Genomic DNA, 19,937 nt, shown 5'->3' on the forward strand with positions numbered 1-19,937 from the left:
GGTCCCTTTCCCACCGGTCGAGGTCAGACCAAATTCGCAATCGTTGCCATCGATTACTTCACCAAGTGGGTCGAAGCTGAACCCCTTGCCACAATCACCGAGTGGAACACAACCAGGTTTATCTGGCAATCGATCATTTGCCGATTTGGCATCCCTCAAGCCATCATCTCTGACAATGGCAAACAATTCGATAACGCGAAGTACAGAAAATTTTGTGCAGATCTCCAGATCCAACCGTGCTTCTCCTCCCCCGGTCACCCCCAGGCAAACGGCCAAGTTGAAGTCACCAACCGTTCCCTTCTCAAAATCATCAAAACCAAGCTCGAAGCTGCTAAAGGCCTTTGGGCCGAGGAACTGCCCAATGTACTCTGGGCTTACCGAACCACTGCTCGCACCCCCACCGGCGAAACCCCTTTTCGTTTAACATATGGCGCTGAGGCGGTTATCCCGGTAGAGGTCGGCCTCCCCACTCCTAGGGTTTTACACCCGGATCTGGCCTCAGCCGAAGAGCTCCATCGAACACACCTCGATCTAATCGAAGAGCTCAGAGAAACCGCTGCTGTCAGATTGGCTTCTTACCAGCAGAAAATGAGAACACACTACAACCGCCGAGTCCGACCTCGGGAATTCTCCGTCGGGGATCTTGTCTTACGAGAAGTGACTCTCGCCACAAAGAATCCAGCCGAGGGCAAACTGGCAGCCAAATGGGAGGGCCCCTACATCGTCAAAGCCCGACCACGACCAGGCACTTACCGACTCCAAGACATGGAAGGCCGAGACCTGCCCCATCCCTGGAATGCAGAACATCTGAAGCGTTACTATCAATAAGTTCATATTTTTTATATTACCAATATTGTTGTATTCCCCTTTTCTTTATATATAAAGCAAATTCCGATTGCAGATCTACACTGTCATAATTCAAATGTTTGTATGACGATCCCAGCAACTCAAAACTTCACAACCTCGGCCAACCTCAGCACTTCAAAGCCTCGGCCAGTCCGAGCACTTCAAAGCCTCGGCCAGACCGAGCACTCAAAGCCTCGGCCAGACCGAGCACTCAAAGCCTCGGCCAGACCGAGCACTTCAAAGCCTCGGCCAGTCCGAGCACCTCAAAGCCTCGGCCAGTCCGACCACTTCAAAGCCTCGACCAGTCCCAGCACTTCAAAGCCTCGGCCAGACCGAGCATTCAAAGCCTCGGCCAGTCCGAGCACTTCAAAGCCTCGGCCAGACCGAGCACTCAAAGCCTCGGCCAGACCGAGCACTCAAAGCCTCGGCCAGTCCGAGCACTTCAAAGCCTCGGCCAGTCCGAGCACCTCAAAGCCTCGACCAGTCCAAGCACCTCAAAGCCTCGGCCAGTCCGACCACTTCAAAGCCTCGACCAGTCCGAGCACTTCAAAGCCTCGGCCAGACCGAGCATTCAAAGCCTCGGCCAGTCCGAGCACTTCAAAGCCTCGGCCAGACCGAGCACTCAAAGCCTCGGCCAGACCGAGCACTCAAAGCCTCGGCCAGTCCGAGCACTTCAAAGCCTCGGCCAGTCCGAGCACCTCAAAGCCTCGACCAGTCCGAGCACTTCAGAGCCTCGGCCAGACCAAGCACTTCAAAGCCCCAGCTAGACTGAACACTCGACCAAGCACTCCAAAACCAAACAAGGCTACATCTTTTCACACTTGGTCACATTTTTAAACTTCCCCACAACACTTACTTACTCTTACCTTCATGTTTACACTCTCACTCGTCCGTTTTGAAACCTCCTCATAACACTTACCTTTTTCACATTCACTTTCAAATTTACACTTAACTGTCTAGCTACTACTTGTAACTTACCCTTTACCCTCATTTGTGGACTTTTACTGCACAAAATTTCTTACTCATTTTTACCGCACAAGGTTTTTATTCACTTTTGCTGCACAAATAGTCAGCTGCCAACAGACACAAAATAACATTCGTACACAAATTCATCTTAACCAAACTCTTTCAAAACCCCCCCTGACCTATCGCTTCATTTCCTGCCCCAACGCTTCATCTTCCCCCACGACACTGCCACGTGTATGGCCACGATGCACTGTCCCCTACCCTTACCCTGTCTTTTCCATTTTCACATCAGCACATTTTAGAACCCCACGCCCCCCTGGTCGGCACACCTCACGGTCGACCCCCGCCGCTCGGCCACCCTCGTGGTCGGCCCACCTCACGGCCGACCCCTCCCGCTCGGCTACCCTCATGATCGGCACGTCTCACGGTCGACCCCCGCCGCTCGGCCACCCTCGTGGTCGGCCCACCTCACGGCCGACCCCTCCCGCGCGGCTACCCTCATGATCGGCACGTCTCACGGTCGACCCCCGCCGCTCGGCCACCCTCGTGGTCAGCCCACCTCACGGCCGACCCCTCCCGCGCGGCTACCCTCATGATCGGCACGTCTCACGGTCGACCCCTGCCGCTCGGCCACCCTCGTGGTCGCCCCGCCTCACGGCCGACCTCTCCCGCTCGGCCACCTTCCAGTCGGCCTCTCCACCCGTTTCACACTTCTCTCCCTTCTCACTATTCCCTTCGTTGGTCTAAAGCTGCACTCGGAAATGGGGGACTACTGACATGGATAGGCCCACAAGGCACACGGCCCACGGTAAACCACCCCGAACCCAGTGCTTGGGGCCAATGGCACAACCCGGTTGCTTGGGTGACAAGGCCCAGAACAGCTGGAGGCCACCTAGACATGAAGGGCCAACGGCATTTAGGCACACGGCAGGTGGGACACGGGCCACATCAGCAGACAAAGATCTGCAGAGTTATTATCACAACACATCACCATTAATGCAACCCAACACAGCATTTATTACAACAGCACTCCCCGCCGGAACAGAGCCTCCATCACCCTAAACAAGATGAGCTATGGCACAGGCTTTCGGCGGAAAAAGCACGTCACAAGAGACAGGAAAAATGATGACCAAAGGATATAAGCAAGGATAAGAGAAAAGAAAAGAAGGTTAGGTTGCTCTCTCTCTTGATCTCTCGATATACAGTCTTTTCATACTCTGCTCTTCTAATTCTTGCACCGGAGGGTTCACTGGGGGACTACCCCGTTCCCCCCCTGAACTTGCTTGCAGGTCATCTGACGGAGCCAGCCTTCCTGAGCCGGAGTCTGGAGAACCTGGGCCGGTCCGACCCATCCACCCGGGAATCGATACATCATCATTATGTAATAGTTACTGGCTTGTATTTATCTACTGTTGTATGCCAATTTCGTTTATATACTAATTTTCAATTAACTGTATTTATGTTTTTCATTAAGTTTTTAAAATAATATAATTAATGTATTTTTTGTTTTATTATTATTTGTAGCAAATGCTATTATTTAAATTATTTGATTATATTTGTTTAGTATATTTAATACTCATAATTTTATTACAAGACTAGGAAATTAGATTTTAATACCAATTTAAAAACACAGCAAAATAAGACAACAGAAAGTTATTGTGAAAAAAATAAATATATCACAATTCAGTTTGGAGCCACAACCAAAGCTTTCGAATCGAGAATCAAATTGATTTGAATAATTCCATCATTTTCAAAACTAGAACTAGAATCAAAATCAATAAAAACTATACTAAATCGATAGTTCGGACTAGACTGGATCAGTTTACCTGTTTCACCAATTTTTTTAACACCCTTATTAGTACTAATATGAGAATTATTTTGAGGTGGACATTAGAATTCAAATTGAGGGAGTGTTTGGGACACAAGTTTTTGGTTAAAATAGTTAATAAAGACAAAAAAGTTAAAATAACTAATAAAACAAAATATTATATTCAAACCATGATTATTTCATTTTTTTTTTCTTACAATCATCAAATAAATTACAAAAAAAAATCTAAAAAACTAAAAATTATCTCAAACTCAATTTTTTTAGACAGGTTAAAATAGTCAAAAATATCAAATAAAATAGTCAAATTTTTAAACAAATCCTAAATCAACAATGAAAGAGAGCGTTACCTCCACAAGTAAAGCATAAGCAGTCATCCAAGCAATTAATTGCATGACCATAATAAGTTCTCTCCTATTTCGTCGCTCTCAGTAGTTATAATTTTATGGGAGAATTTTAGATTAAGATAAAACTTGAAAAATAATTATAAATTAGTGATAAATTTTATCAATATTAATAATTAGGGCAAATTACGTCGGTTGTTCAGGCATTTTGCTCTTTGTGTCATTTTGGTCTCTCCACTTTTAATTGACTTAATTTCGACTATCAATTTTAAATTTTGTATTAATTTGGTCCAATTAATAATGCCGTTAATTTTTTTGATAGAAAACAATTATTGATTAGTTGAGGTTAACTCACTGAATTTAATAAATTTATAGTTTTACTGTAAAAAATATAGCACATGCTACTTATATACATATTTTTCATAAAAAAAATATTAAAATTATAATTAATTAGACCAAATTAAAATAAAATTATAAATTTAAGGTCAAAAAGTCAATTGACATTACAGAGATTAATTAGAGTTATTCCCCAGGGAAGTGGAATAGAAAAAAGGGCCACTCAAGTATAACATTGACCTTCAGCTAGCTCTAAAAAGATGCTACTTAATGATGGATCGGGTCAAAGAGCTGGATAAGGATATTCAATCGGTGGAGACTAAGAAAGGGTTCTAAAATGAAATAAAAATGGAAGTTTGGATCATTACTGCATTTAATGTAGATTGCAGGGATAGGTTGAAAACCAAAGAATTTTTTAAGACAAAGTCTGTAAATGAAGGTGTTCACTGAAACAAGAATCTGGGCAGAAATCTGGCTTATTACAAAAGGGGTAATTAACTCTACCACTGTCAAATTGACTTGGGCAGCCATCATTTCTAATCAATAGTACCTCCCCTCAAGTTGAATGGCATTTAGTGCCCTAAAGCACCCTTTCTTTGATGCACAATAATTTGTTAATACAACGATCATTACAAAAAATTAAAGTTTTGAAGATTAAAATTTAAGGATAAAATTATATTTTAAGAATTAAATATTTTTATTATGAAAAATACCGTCATTATATTTTTAATAATGAAAATTGAACATTAGTGATAAATTATTATCTATTTGAGACCAAATTATTTGTACCAAAAAATCTATTTATTAGTTACATTTTCAAAATTTTGTTACTAAAAGCCTTATTTTTGACTTTTCAAAACGACCTTTTAGCGACTATCTTCATGATGATAGAAATTAATCCCTAAATGTCTTTTGTAACAAAATTTTACTTTTAGAAACCAAAACATTTGATCTCCAAAACTCTTATATGTCGTAGTGGGTAAAAAAGTAATTTCCTTGAGGGGTGGCCAAACAATGGCAGTGAATAATTATAAATGGTACTATTAAAAAATTATTACAGAATCATGAAAAAAATTAAAATTAAAATTATAATTATTAATATGTATAAAATTTACCAATTATTTGTAATTTTTTTTTTTAAATTTTTTTACATTGGATTCAAATTTTCCCTAATTGTAACAAGACACAAACTTTCCATATATTCAAAAATAATAGTGTAATCTTAATTTAGCAAAAATGATTTATTACTGAGGGTTAATGACCAACCCACTAATCTCTCCACCACTATTTTTCTACTTTTGACTGAGAAGAGAAGCTGAGGAGTTACAATCACCTCTGAATCTCAGCCGTTGGATGAACCCTCAGATCAATGGTTTCCAACCCTTGTAGTAGCTCCAAACAAGGCTTTTTACTATAATCTCTCTTTGCCCAGCTCTTGTGTCTTTACAAGTAGAGAGAAGAAAAAACACAAAAAAGCACCTTCTCTAAATCAAAGCAATTTTGGAAGCAATCTTGTTGCTTGAAAACAGTTCTTTCTTTTCTTGTTTTTAGTCTCCTTCAAGCATCTCTTTCATGGAAGGTGGTGGTGGTGGTGGTGGTTTTGGGTATGTGAATTTACAAAACAACCCTTCTTTATATAGACCTAGTCCTCCATTAACAGCCATAGAGAGGTTCTTGTCAAGCAAGAACAACCATTTCTCTCACCAACAGACTCAAAACAATGTGCACAACCCAGGACTGCTCGTTCCGATGAGCGTGTATGGTAGTTTTTCTTCTTCTGGTGGTGCAATTGGTGGCTACTCAAGCAACTTTTTGGGGCCAAGTTTTCCAAAGAAAAGCTTCATAGATGGGCTTTTCCATGATAGTGAGACTCTTAAATGGACATATGAGATAGATCCTAATATGGGTTTGAGTGAAGATGCCAAATCAAAAGAAAGGAATTGTAAAAGAGTGGCAAAGAGAGCAAAAGGTGGCACTTCTACAACTACTCTGATCAAAGGACAATGGACAGATGAAGAAGATAGGTGATATAACACATAATTTTTAACTTTTACCCTTCTTTAAGTCTCATACAACCTAGGGTTTTAAATATCTATCTTCTGATAATGATATATCAATCGATATTGTCCAATATTAGCCCATATATGACCGTATTACTTATACTAAACCCACATATGTCTACTCTTTACATGAAAGTGCAGTTGATATTGAAGATTTCTATGATTTTGTTTTTGTGAAGGAAACTGCTCAATTTAGTGACGCGGCATGGAGTGAGAAAATGGGCTCAGATAGCAGAGAATATGGTTGGCAGGGCCGGAAAACAATGCCGGGAGCGGTGGCACAATCATTTGCGCCCTGATATCAAGGTCTTTTTTCCTCACCCTTTTCCTAATTTGAGGTTTTGTCAGAACCACTGAGTGTGGTTTGGTTTTTGTTAAAATTTGCTTTACTTTTTGCAAAACTAATCATCAAACAATTGTGTTAGATTTCTCATAAAAATCTATGACAAAATATCTAAGAACTGAGATTTGGTTTGGGTTTGTGTGATATTTTTCAAATAGTCAAAAGAGAAAACCCTAGAATGCCTTATCTGGTTTAATTTCCTATTCTCAACTCTTTTTCCTTTTTTAATTATTTAATTTTATATCTTAAAAGTTAGAGATATAGGATTTAGATTGCCAAAATTTCATCAAGGTGATTTGTCCGTTCATCTCTCATGAGTTTTCTTTTGATATTTTATATTTGGTAATTAGTGAAAAGTTTCATTCAAAAAGTGGATTAGGGTTTTGTTTTACAAGTCATGGGCTTGACATGCAGATCTTATGGTGAGTTTGGTGCTGTTCATATCATCTGACATCTCCCCTTCCATTTTTTTTTTATTTTTAATTTTAATCCGCAAAAGTTAGTGACATTTCTTCTTCCATCTAACCGTCTAGACATGTTGGTTCATGTTTAGAATTTTATGATTATTTAAATAAAAATGCTATGAACCCATCCTTATCAAATCATAATTTATTGCAAATGTATATATGTGGTGGAGATTAAATTGATGAAATGTGAATACATGAGTAAAATAAATTTCAACCATTAACTTTTTTTTTTTGAGTTCGTAATATTGTTGTTATTTAAATATACAAAGCCACGTTATATGTTTACTTGGCAACTAATATAATTCCTCGTGAGACAAGGGCCTGGGGATTGTCTTTCATATGAGCACTTTGACATGCAAAACTTATAGGGTCAGTCCATTTTCTGTTTATACCCTCTCAAATTCCTCCTTGCACCCACTATTTCTCAGTGTTCACGTTCATGTGATTTTGGAACATTTTCTTCCTCAAAGCATCAATTTTGTTATAAAAAGGTTCACATTTAATGCTTTCATAGATAAGTTCTTATAGTGCTACACAGCAAAATAAATAAAAATAAATAAATATAAAATGATGTGATAAATTTTAATTTTATCATTTTAAAACAAAAAATTCATCAACTTGACTTATACTTTTTAAAATGCCACTACCATATTATTCTAATCAAGAATTTTGTACAAAAATTTTATAAAAATATCACTTTTCTTTACAGCAAAGTGTAATATTGATTTTTCTATATACGTTTCTATGAATTTTTGTCTACAGTGCACATGGCATTATTGAAATTCTTATTAGAGTTTGGTACCTTTTTTTTGTTATTTTATTTTATTTTTAATTTTCCCCTATGTATATTGCATTGTTTATAATACACAATGTGGCGCCCTTGTTTTTTTTTTTTTATCAGAAAGATACTTGGACTGAAGAAGAAGAGTGCATATTGGTTGAAGCTCATAAGAAAGTCGGCAATAGATGGGCAGAAATTGCCAAGAGAATACCGGGAAGGACCGAAAATTCAATAAAGAATCACTGGAACGCCACCAAAAGAAAGCAAAATTCAAAAAGGAATAACATCAAGAAACCACAAGGCAGCCAGAATTGGAAGTGTCAATCTCAACCCTCCATACTCCAAGACTACATCAAAAGCATGAATCCATCTAATAGGGCCGCCACCACCACTGGCTCCACCGTCACTGAAGACTTCTCAACCCATTTTGCTCCTCTCGGGGACTTATCTGAGTCCTCCATTGATGACTCTCCACAGTTTATGAACAAAACATTCGACGACGAACTGAACTTCATGATAAATTTCTTCGGTACCAAAAATGACCAGCCTCTGAATGATAAAAACAATTCCAAGGCTTCAATTGAGGCAAAAACAGCTCAAAATAATCATTCTAAGAGCGTTTTTGCCTTAAATCCGCTCGGATTACTCAACAACACCAGTGGTGATGATCAGCTGCTTAATGATATGGTTGTTGACACTAACATGTTCATAAATGCCCCAAATAAAGAGCTTCCAATAACCCATTTCTCTTCTGACATTTACCATTCTTTTCTGTTGGATGGGTAATCCAATGCTTTGCCTTCCATGGATAACTACTGTAATATTATTGATAATAACTTCAAGGTGGATTGCTTGACTGGTCAAGCTTCTTTCAGTGGGAAGAAAGATATGGATTTGATGGAGATGGTTGCTTCTTCTCATTAGTTCTCTATGGGTGGCAATGCTATCTTCGTGATCTGAGTAAGTTCTCCTCTCTAGTTCCTTTTTCCTTTTCTTTAATTCTATCGATAAGGTATGTACCAAAAGCCACTTTGAAAATGAATTATGGTTTTTAAGTATTGATTGATATGTATTTTATTGGAATAAAAATTACATACATATTGTCGATTTTTTATACGTATGAGTTGATAGCCAATACATTTAGTTTTAGTGGTATAAAATTTATTTTTTGCAACTATAAGTTTACGTTGATTTTTTTTTTTTTGAATGATCTACTTAAAATGAATTAAAAACTGAACGATGCAAAAATAAATTTGAGATGGTCAATGCAAAAATAGACTTGAGATGGGCCCACAATATCCGAACTTGAGAAAAATCATGAAATGCGAACTTCATGTGAAGTGAATCACATCCAAACAAATTTGGTCTACTCATTTTATTATCAATTTTTTTTTTTTTACACACCTAGTGTTGATAATTTTATATTAAGATTTTTTCTTTTTTGGATCCAGGTTATGCTGGTTTAAAGACTATATGCAAGAGAAGCGTACTGTAGAAACTGAATTTAGGTGGCTTGTAGCAAATTTTTTGCTGGGATAATTTTTATTAGAAATGACAGGCTTCAAAAATTCTTAAGTTAAACTCGTTATGTTCTAAGGTGTGAACACTAACACTTTAATGCTTTGAATAAATATATATAATATTTAGTGGGTTATATATATATACACTATATATTTTAAATATATATGAGTGTGTTAGTTTTCTCTGTTCATCAATTGTAATCACTCTTTCATTTAGCGTTTTCTTTTCTTTTTCCTTGGTTTTCTCGTGCTTTTTCCTTCACTTTCTCAACGGCTTTCAACCTTGTGGAGCTTTTGTTTGACTAAAGTTTTGTTTCTTTGAGAAAGAAACTGAAGTGAAGTAAATGAAGGCATGAATGGATATGACCTAACAACTGGCTAACTCTCCATGCATTATGCAACGATGCTGGCTTAGTAATCAATGCTTTCAATGCATTTTATAGAGTACATAAATGGAAATTTTAATGACAATAGAAATATGATTAATGCTAATCATAAATTTTTATCACATTTTAAATATCATAAATGCAATGAATTCTATGTAAATTTCATTAATATCTAATGGTTATGATTGTGCCACGAAAAATGATATTTGAAATATTGGCTTATTTTAAAAAGATGGTTAAAAAATAATTTTTTTTTATTTTTTTGACTTTTTTGGAAAAAACGTGTAAAACATGTGAGAGATGATATAATCAAAAATAGATTAAAAACTGACTTTTGACTTTTTTAACTCTTCCCAAAAGAGCCCATTGTCATTGTAGCATTATCTAGAAATATTTATGATTGTTTACATATATATATATATTTTTTAAATCCTGTTGTTTAATAAATTCTTTTAGAAAAGTGATATACAAGCCCACTTTCTAAATCCATTTTCTAGATCCAATGATGTACAAATAATATGATTGGTTGATGATTAACGAAGATATGAGAGAGAGTGTTACTTAGTTATCATAATTAATTGTCACATCATTAAACTTGAAAAATATGTCTAATTTTTTAACTTGAATAACAATTTTCATTTTTTATTACACTAAGTACCCTAGGCAAATTTAGTACAATTGACAAAAATTTTAAAATCAGTTCCGTTTTGTAGCTCGAATTTCTTTTGGCCTGAGTAGCTCGATTGTCCAAAACGACGTCGTTTTGTGCAGTATTTTTTTTTTTTTGGTCCTTTTCTCTCTGCCGATGAAGAAGTAGAAAAAGAAAGAGGAGGAGAGAAGAGGAAGCTGTATGAGAGAGAGATCATCATCATCATCATCAACAACAACAACAAACAACACAAAATCAGAGAGATTCATCCTCTGTTTTTTTGAAGATCAAAAATTAAACCCAAAAATCCAAAAATTAAACCAAAAAAATTAGAGAGATTCAAACCCAAAAATCAAAAATCAAAATCAACACATCATCATCATCATCAACAACATATCATCATCATCATCATCAACAACATATCATCATCATCAACAACACATCATCATCATCATCAGCATCATTATACACAGATCTGTACCCAGGCAGCGTCGGTGATGGTGTCGATGATAACGGCGCCAGTGGTGCTCCTCTCACTTCCCCCTCCTTCTTCTCTCTCTCTCTCTTCTCTCTTCTTTCTCTTCATCCCTTTATTTCAACAATATAAGAGGGAAAGAAAGAAAAAAATATAATAAAAATAATACCCAAAAAGACGTCATTTTGGGTATTCGAGCCACTCGGGCCAAGTTTTTTTTTCAATCTACGAAGGATTATTCTTTTAAAATTTCTCCACACAACCACATTTTCTCTCTCCATACCACCTGCTGCTGCCCCTTTACCTCCAACGCTCTACGACCGCCCCTCCTCTTCTCTTACCCTAGCTCTACTATCCCTTTCCCCTCACTTGCCTCCTAATCCCCTCATTCACTTATTTTCACTTCCCCGATTGCTAGCAACCATCACTTATCCTTTGAACAACCATCCTAGTTGCCTAACACAAGTCCAAGCCTAAAGAGAAGGAGATAGTGAGGGTTCAAAGAAGAATTGAACACCATGGACATTGGCCCACATTCGATAAAAAAGAAATGAATATAGGCAATGTATTTTTAACAACATTGGCCCACATTTTGTGACTATATTTTCAACAACAGCTGTTTTTTTCAATGTTTAATTTGACATACATTTTCTCATGGGAGATTCTATCTGAACTCAAAATATGTCTTAGTACGCCTAATTTAAAGTTATAAATTTTAATTCTTATTATATCCTAATATGAATTTATTAATAAGGACAACACATAATAAATCTTAAAATAATTTTTTTTTCCCTTATAGTACACCCTAATCCACTATTCTTATTTAAATATATTCATCTTCTTCCCTAAGAGATCAAAGTTATTATGTCGTCGTCTTCTTTTTCTTCTTCTTCTTTCTCACTCCAAAACTCTATTCTATCCTATCAAAATTCACCATTATCATTAATATCATTATTTTTTTATTATTTTGAAACCTTAAACCCTAGAAGAAAATTTGAACAATTAAACAATGAATGAAAGTAACAATCAAGATAATTTTTTAAAGCAACCCATCAAAAAGGAAGTAAGCATTCATATAAAAATCAAAATATAATTATTAATTTCTGTATTTTTTCACATGTCCCATTACAATGTTAAATCTTTCAATTTTCACAATCATATAAATAGCATTACAACTTTTAATATTTTTTTTTTTTTGGAGATAATCTTTGAACTCAATGACCATGTTAGTATCCTTCACAAAAAAAAGGAGGTATATCCTGCGACACCTTTTAATAATTTTTTTTTTCTATCCTTTTTACTCTTTCTTTGTTGAACTTTATGTTTGTTTTGAAAAAAAAAAAAAAAAAAAACTTTTATTTTCTATTATTTTCTTCTCGCATATTGCTCAATTATTTTATTCTATGGCTATGTTTTTATTCACCAAAGCTTTGCAATATTGTTTAGTCCAAATATTAACAAATTAAGATATTTTATGAATTGATAATTTTGATTAGATCATCATGAATGCACTCTGAAGTTACTGGAAAACATAAAGGGGTTTCACAATTTCTGTATTTATAATGCTTATATGCTTATAAGTTTGTTTGTTTTTTTTTCTGTATTTGAGAATTATTTTTTGTATTGAAAAGTTTTTGAAATAATTTAGTCTTTTTAGTTTGTTTATTATTTATTATTTGGGTTTACCTTGAGGGTAATTTCGAAAAAATAATAGGGTGTAATGAGAGTAAAATAACATTTTAAATAATTAAGTAAGGTGTACTTAGAAATTGGGAGTATTTAATGATTTTTTTTGGTGTAAATAGAATCCCCCTTTCTCATGTCAACATTATTTTCCCAATTGTTAAATTGGAATTTGAGATAATTATGGGAGCCTTGACAAAATTATCCTAATCATGGACCATATTATTTACAAAATTGTGAGAAGAAAAAAGATTCGACAAGGTCCATCCATAAACTAAATTAGTGTCTTTCAATCAGTGCTAGGTGTAGACGTCCCCGAACGCCCTGGGAAGGTGAGCTCTCGTTCCGTTCATTTGGGGTTACTACAGCTCGGACTCGATTTGTGTCACGGTTCTTAATCTTGAACCAAAGAGTCCAAATCTGGCAAATCGTTTTGGAAAAACAGATTTTGAAAGAAGTGCCAAACATGGACTGCTTTGCCAGATACAGAGTCGCCACCTAAATATTTTTTATGGCTTCTCCATTTAAGTCTGGATCAAAATTTTCGCTTCGAATTGTGGAGAGGCCAACTTCCAGTGGGATTATTGCTTCCATTCCGTAGGCTAAGGAGAATGGTGTTTCTCCTGTTGATCGTCGAGGTGTGGTGCGATAAGCCCATAAAACATGAGGAAGTTCGTCCGCCCATTTGCCTTTTGCCTTTTCTAATCTTTTCTTCAGTCCATCCAAGACAACTTCATTTGATGTTTCTGCTTGGCCATTTGCTTGAGGATATGCCGGTGTAGAATTGTAGAACTCTATCTTGTACTCTTCACAAAAGCCTCTGAAGATTTTGCCGTCGAACTGAGTACCATTGTCTGAGATTAGGGCTTTTGGTATGCCAAATCGAGTGATGATGTTTTGCCAGACGAACTTCTTCACATCTTTTTCCTTGATTGATGCCAATGATTCTGCTTCCACCCACTTTGTGAAGTAGTCTGTTGCCGCGAGAAGAATTTCCTGCCGCCTGGCGCTGTTGGAAGTGGTCCTACTATGTCCAAGCCCCACATTGCGAAAGGCCATGGGCTAGTCAATGGTAGGAGTTCTCTAGCTGGTTAATGTATTTGATGTGCAAATTTCTGACATTTTTCACACTTCTTTACATATTTCTCTGAGTCTGCCTGCATATATGGCCACCAATAACCTTGCGAAATGGCCCTGTAAGCTAGCGACCTTCCCCCTTGATGGCTTCCGCACACCCCTTCGTGTATTTCGAACAAGAATGCTTCTACTTTGTTGGGATGAACGCACTTTAGGTAAGGCCCTGAGAATGACTTCTTGTATAATGCCAATGATGGAGATAGCCAAAATCGCTGCGATTTCGCTCTTATTCTGTTGGCTTCTTTTTTTTCTTCTGGGAGGATGCCGTCTTTTAAGAACAAGATGATGGGATCCATCCAAGAGGGACCTAGTTCTGTGCAACATACTTCTTCTGCTTCGGGGTCTTCTATGCTTGGTCTAGGTAGGTAGTCAATTAGTAGTGGATGAGGTATGGAGGAATCTGCCATTGAGGCGAAGCCTGCTAGTTCGTCTGCTCTGCTGTTTTCCTCCCTGCCGATTTGCTCTATCCTTACTACTTCAAATTTCTTGATCTCTGTTCTGACCAACTCTTGGTACTTGGCCATCCTATCATCCTTCGCTTCATAGTCGCCAGAAATTTGATTTACCACCAGTTGTGAGTCGCTGTAGACCATTAGTTCGGTGGTCTTCATGTAATATGCTGATTTGAGTCCTGCGAGAAACGCTTCGTACTCCGCTTCATTGTTTGATGCTGGGAAGCCAAGGTTGATTGCTTGCTCTACAACCAGGTCGTCTGGTGAGATGAGGACTATGCCGAGTCCTGCACCATGCCGGTTGGATGCTCCATCCACAAAGAGCTTCCACATCTCACCAACGAATAACTTCCAGCAAGTGGAGGGGTCAGATGATGTCGTGGGGTCAAGAATAGTGTTTTCTTCAAGGTCCATGCTTGCTGTCTGCCCCTCGCCATCTGATTGTACTGTTGGTGAGCCTTTGTTCGTTTCTTCCTTGTTGTCCTTAGTCTGGTCTGCCTTGGAGTTTGACTGAGTACCTTCTACTAGGGGTTGCGCTATTCCGGCGTCAACTTCCGTCCCTAGTTCGGTTGTGTCAGTTAGGTCGACTGGGCAGATATGATGACTTCCAGGAGTAAACTCTGCGACGAAGTCTGCCAAAGATTGGGCTTTTATTGCGGTCCTGGGTTGGAATTTGATGTCGAATTGTCCCAACTCTACTGCCCACTTCAAAATTTTCCCAGAAAAGTTCGCTCTCTCAAACAAAGCTTTTAGTGGGAAAGCTGTGAAGACGACTATAGTATGGGCGTGAAAGTAGTGTGCCAATTTCCTAGAGGCCATCATCAAGGCTAATGCCAGTTTTTCCAGTGGCAAATACCTTGTTTCAGCTCCCAGCAATGTCTTGCTGACATAATAGATGGGCAAGTGTTGAATTCCTTCTGCACGAACCAACACTGCGCTAACTGCGTGCTGAGAGACTGCTAGGTACAAGAAGAGTTCTTCACCAGGTACTGGGGTAACAAACAGTGATGGGGAAGACATATACTCCTTCAAGCTTTCCAGAGCTTGGCCGTATTCTTCGTCCCACTCAAACTTGGCCTTTAAGGCAAGGAAAAATGGTCGTAGTCTATCTGACGACCTGCTTATGAACCGGTTGAGTGCAGCCACCATGCCGGTGAGATGCTGCACTTCTTTTACTGAGTTTGGTCTCTCCAAACCCTGGATTGCCTTGATCTGGGAAGGGTCTGCTTCTATACCTCGGTTGGTCACAAGGAAGCCCAGGAATTTGCCAGATCCTACTCCGAATGCGCACTTGGATGCGTTGAGGCGCAACTTGTGCTTCTTCAGGATCTCAAACATCTCGCCTAGGTCCTTAAGATGGTCATTCTCATCCTTGCTTTTGACCACCATGTCGTCGATGTAAGCTTTCATTGTTCTGCCTAACAATGGTTCGAACATCTTGGTGACCATCCGTTGAAATGTTGCCCCTGCGTTTTTTAGGCCAAAGAGCATGACCTTGTAACAGTATAGTCCTCTTGGAGTTGTAAAAGATGTGACTTCTTGGTCTGGTTCATGCATGGCGATTTGGTGATAGTCTCTGTATGCATCCAGAAAGCTAAGTCGGTTGTGCCCCGCCGTTAGGTCCACTAGTTGATCTATCCGCGGTAGTGGAAAGCTGTCTTTTGGGCACGCCTTGTTGACTGTTTTGTAGTCGACGTAGACTCGCCATTTGCCATTTTTCTTTGGTACTACGACTGTGTTGGAGATCCATCTTGGGTAGTGCACTTCTCTAATTGCCCCTGCCTCCAGCAGGTTGCCCACTTCTTCCGCCACTATTTCGGCGTGGTGGAGTGCCGATCTGCGTGTGCGCTGAATGACTGGTCTGGCGGATGGGTGAACATTGAGTTGGTGACTGATGAAGTTTGGATCAATGCCTGGCATGTCGTAGGGCGTCCAGGCAAACACTTCGATGTTAGAGGTCAAGAATTCCAAGACCTCTAATCTCTCAGTGTTGGACAACGACGAGCCAAGCAAGAAGAACTTATCCGGGTTCTTCTCACCTATTTTTACTTCCACCAAGTCCTCTACCGCTTTTTGATCAGCCTCTTTGTCGACGTCCGCGAATAGTTCATTGTTTTCAAGTTCCTCCAGCGAATGAACGTATCCTTTGGCAGCGCGGCTGCCATTTACCGTGGCGAAACATTGTTTTGACATGATCTGATCTCCATAGACTTCTTCAATTATACCGGTGTCGTTGGGGAACCGCATTACCTGATGGTATGATGACGCCACCAAACGCATGGCATGCAGCCATGTTCTGCCCAGGATGATGTTGTAAGTGGAGGGGACCTTCAATACCCAGAACTCCATTTGTTTCGTCACGCTTCCTGTCCTCACTGGAAGAGTTATTTTGCCGACGGGCCATTCTAGCATAGAGTTAAATCCAATTAAGGGTGATACAGCAAGCGCCAAGTCTTTGTCTTGTAACTTCAGTTGTTTAAATGTGTCGTAGTACATGATCTCACATGAACTACCCTGGTCAATCAGAATCCGCTTGACGTCAAAATCCTTGACTCGGAGAGTGACGACCAGAGCATCATTGTGAGGACAGTATATTCGATCCAAGTCCTTATCTGAAAAAGACATGACGTTTGTTGCCTCTGTCTTCCCCTTCTTGATGACAGGTTGGGCACTTAGCACCTCTCTAAAGTGCTCAGCCTTTTTGATTGACCCCCTAAGCTCGCATACACGCTCAGGTTCAAAGACTCCATGTATCACATTGATAATGCCTTGAGGTGGGAGGTCGATTGGCATTCCATTGGGGTTGTTGTGATCTTGGAGGGCTGGTTGCGTCCCTCTTTCAATGTACTTGTCCAAGTGGCCTGCTGCCACCAACTCTTCGAAATGTTGTCTCAATGGTGTGCAATTTTTCGTGCGGTGTCCCTTTTCTTTGTGGAAGGTGCACCGCGATCTTTCGTCATAATCCTTCTGAGCTTCTCCTAGTTTGGCTGGCCATTTGACGAAGGACTCATCTCTTATTTCGCTAAGAATCCGATATATCGGTTTCTTGAACACCGTGGTTATGGCAGTGCGGATTCTCAACCATCTTTTATCGGGGTCTTCTCCGTTATCTCGTCTGCCACGTCCGTTTCTGTTACTTCGATCTACCGTGTTCACCTTGGCAGAGGTTTTTTTTTTCTGGTACTGCGATCGCACCAGATTTTGCTTTGGCACGTGCGCCATCCTCCTCTACCCTGATGTGCTGGTGCACTCTTTCCATCAGGGCTTCCATGGTAAGGGGTGGCGTCATGGTGATCGAGTCCCTCAGTCTGTTCCCAACTGGAAGGCCTCTTTTATATTGTGCAATGGCGAGATTGGTGGGGCAGTCCCCAATCTGATTGAATGTCTCCCAGTAGCGACTGTTGTAGGATCTTAGGGTCTCTTTATCGCCCATGTCGATGGAGAGTAGCTGGTCAATCTTCACCAGGGTTTTAGTGTTTGTTCGGAACCTTGTTACGAACGCTTCTGCCAATTGTGCCCAAGAGGCTATGCTGCCTTCTGGTAGTTTCTCGAACCAAGTCAAGCCTAGGTCGCCAAGACTTGATGGGAAGAGTATGCACATCAAGGCCTTGTTTCGCCTGTATACAGCCATGACTTGGCGAAAGTGGCTCAAGTGTGAGTACGGGTCCGTCTTCCCTTCATATGTGGTGCATTTCGACTGAAGGAAGCCTGATGGTAGGGGCGCGTTTTCGATTGCTGGAACAAAAGGCGAAGTCTGTAATCTTGTCAATGCTTTGTCCGTTGGTTCGTAGGCTGGGCGCAGTATTGACATTCCAACCTCGACGCTTCCATGCGTCCGAGGAGCCAACCGCTGTAAGGCAGAAACTCTGTGCAGATCCCGCGCCCTGGCATCCTCCTTACATCGTGCTTTCTCTTCGAGCACGGTTCGTAAGTCGGATGATCTGGGTAATTCCGTCTGTCTAGATCTAGTTTGATGCGAATGAGAGGGCCAGTATGTGCTTCCTTCAGTGTATGATCTTTCAGACTTTGTCCTCTCAGACCTGGAGTGACGAGTTCTGGAAGACCATGATTGAGTATCGCCTGTCCTGAGGCTTCTACTCTCTCCTTGTGAGGGTGTAGTATTCCTACTACGATTTTCTGAGTGGCGAGGGGGCGTCTTGTTTTTGCGCCCCTCTCCTGTCGCCACTTCTTTTTTCTTCATCTGGCGTTTCAAGGCCTCCATGTCCGCCGCCATCTTTCTTATCAATTCATCTTGCTCTTTCACGCGGTCTTCCAGAGCTTGAGGGTCAATCCTCCGTCTTTGCCTGTCAGGGCTTTGTGAACGAGAGTGACGGGGGCTGTTATTTCGCCTTCCCCTAACATCCCTTCTGGAGTTATGTCGTTGGGGTTCCAAGTCCGTCATGGGAGGGACAGAAGGTAATCCTTCACGCCTTGCGCCCCCATCTGGAGTTAGTCCGTCGACGACGAACTGTGGCAATTCTTCAATGTGTGCCATTGAATGTAAAGGGGAGAAGCTTTAATCAAGAGGTTTTGTTCTGTCTGTTATTCCCACAGACGGCGCCAATTGTACGGGGAAGAAATAATTCTCCTCGTATAATCCTGTTGACTAACTCCACGCTTCTCCGTACGACGTCGCTTTGTCACCTAAAAACACAAACGTGAGCTAGCCGGCGGGTGTGTGCCGGAAACCTCTCCGATGCCTAAGTCAGAAAACTTGACAAATAGACAAAGCTCAATGTATTCAGGAAGCAAAATTGTATGTTGTGTTATGTTACCTCCTCCAAGGTGATGCTTGTGAGCTTTTATAGGTTTCGAGTGGCATAATCCTAGTAGGACTGTTACTTCTCCATGCAGAGTCCTCTAAGGATTCATACTTCTAAGGATAATGCTTATCCTTTTACAACCCCCCCCCACTGCTTAAACCAAGTGGGATGGTTTTTACTATGGCCGAACTACCACATGACCGAAATAATACTGGCTATGCCGAGCCACAGAGTAGGCCGAACTATCCTTAGCTCGGTTTTCTCCATCCACTCCTTATCTCGGTTCTCTCATGTTCAACCATGGTGTGTTTAGACCGAACTACCGAGTAGCAAGGTTTTGACCGTTCTAACCATACTACGTCGTGACCGGACTAACTCTGAGACCGGCCTAACTCCAAGTTGCCTCCGGACCGGAGTAACTTTACATCATCTTGGACCGAAGTAACTTTATCTCTTGGGCCGAAATAACTTTACCTTTCTTGGGCCAGAGTAACATTACGGCCTTTTTACACAGTCCTTCGTATTTTGGGCCACAAAGTCCATCTCACAGCTCGGCCCAATTTTCACCAAAAATTACCCTCTCAATAAGCAATCATTTTCGCCCTTCTTGGTAAGCTGAAAATTTGACGACTTTGTACTACCTAAAAATTTTGGAAAAACCTTGAATACCACTTTCTTCCTTGGTCTTGAGTCTTGACCAAAAGTTTAATAACCTATCGAGTGCACTCATATCAGGGAATTCTGTTACAAGGAAGATATGGATGTGTATAATTTATTCTTCAAATAAATACTTGGAGAATTCTGTTATAAGGAAGATATGGATGTATAATTCATTCTTCAAATAAATACTTGGAGAATTCTGTTATAAGGAAGATATGGATGTATATATTCCATTCTTCAAAGC

The 19,937-nt window shown here is 39.9% G+C and overlaps 1 protein-coding gene across 1 annotated transcript; it reads left to right on the plus strand.

The window, feature by feature from the left end:
- The first annotated feature begins 5,889 nt into the window (after nucleotides 1-5,889).
- On the plus strand, nucleotides 5,890-8,754 carry LOC145821577 (transcription factor MYB119-like). Its single transcript, XM_082918106.1, has 3 exons — nucleotides 5,890-6,341; nucleotides 6,557-6,683; nucleotides 8,089-8,754. Exons 1-3 carry the CDS (start codon nucleotides 5,890-5,892, stop codon nucleotides 8,752-8,754), a joined length of 1,245 nt encoding a protein of 414 aa, XP_082774232.1.
- The last annotated feature ends 11,183 nt before the right edge of the window (nucleotides 8,755-19,937 follow it).

The sequence above is a fragment of the Camellia sinensis genome, chromosome 3 (genome assembly GCF_055761805.1).
Source record: "Camellia sinensis isolate YWXY chromosome 3, ASM5576180v1, whole genome shotgun sequence".
In the NCBI taxonomy this organism is placed as follows: domain Eukaryota; kingdom Viridiplantae; phylum Streptophyta; class Magnoliopsida; order Ericales; family Theaceae; genus Camellia; species Camellia sinensis.

Excerpts from the sequence above, each read along its gene's own strand:
- LOC145821577 (XM_082918106.1), top strand. The coding sequence starts at position 5,890 with ATGGAAGGTGGTGGTGGTGGTGGTGGTTTTGGGTATGTGAATTTACAA. Across the intron at positions 6,342-6,556 it reads TGGACAGATGAAGAAGATAG|GAAACTGCTCAATTTAGTGA; the intron begins GTGATATAACAC and ends GTTTTTGTGAAG. Across the intron at positions 6,684-8,088 it reads ATTTGCGCCCTGATATCAAG|AAAGATACTTGGACTGAAGA; the intron begins GTCTTTTTTCCT and ends TTTTTTTATCAG.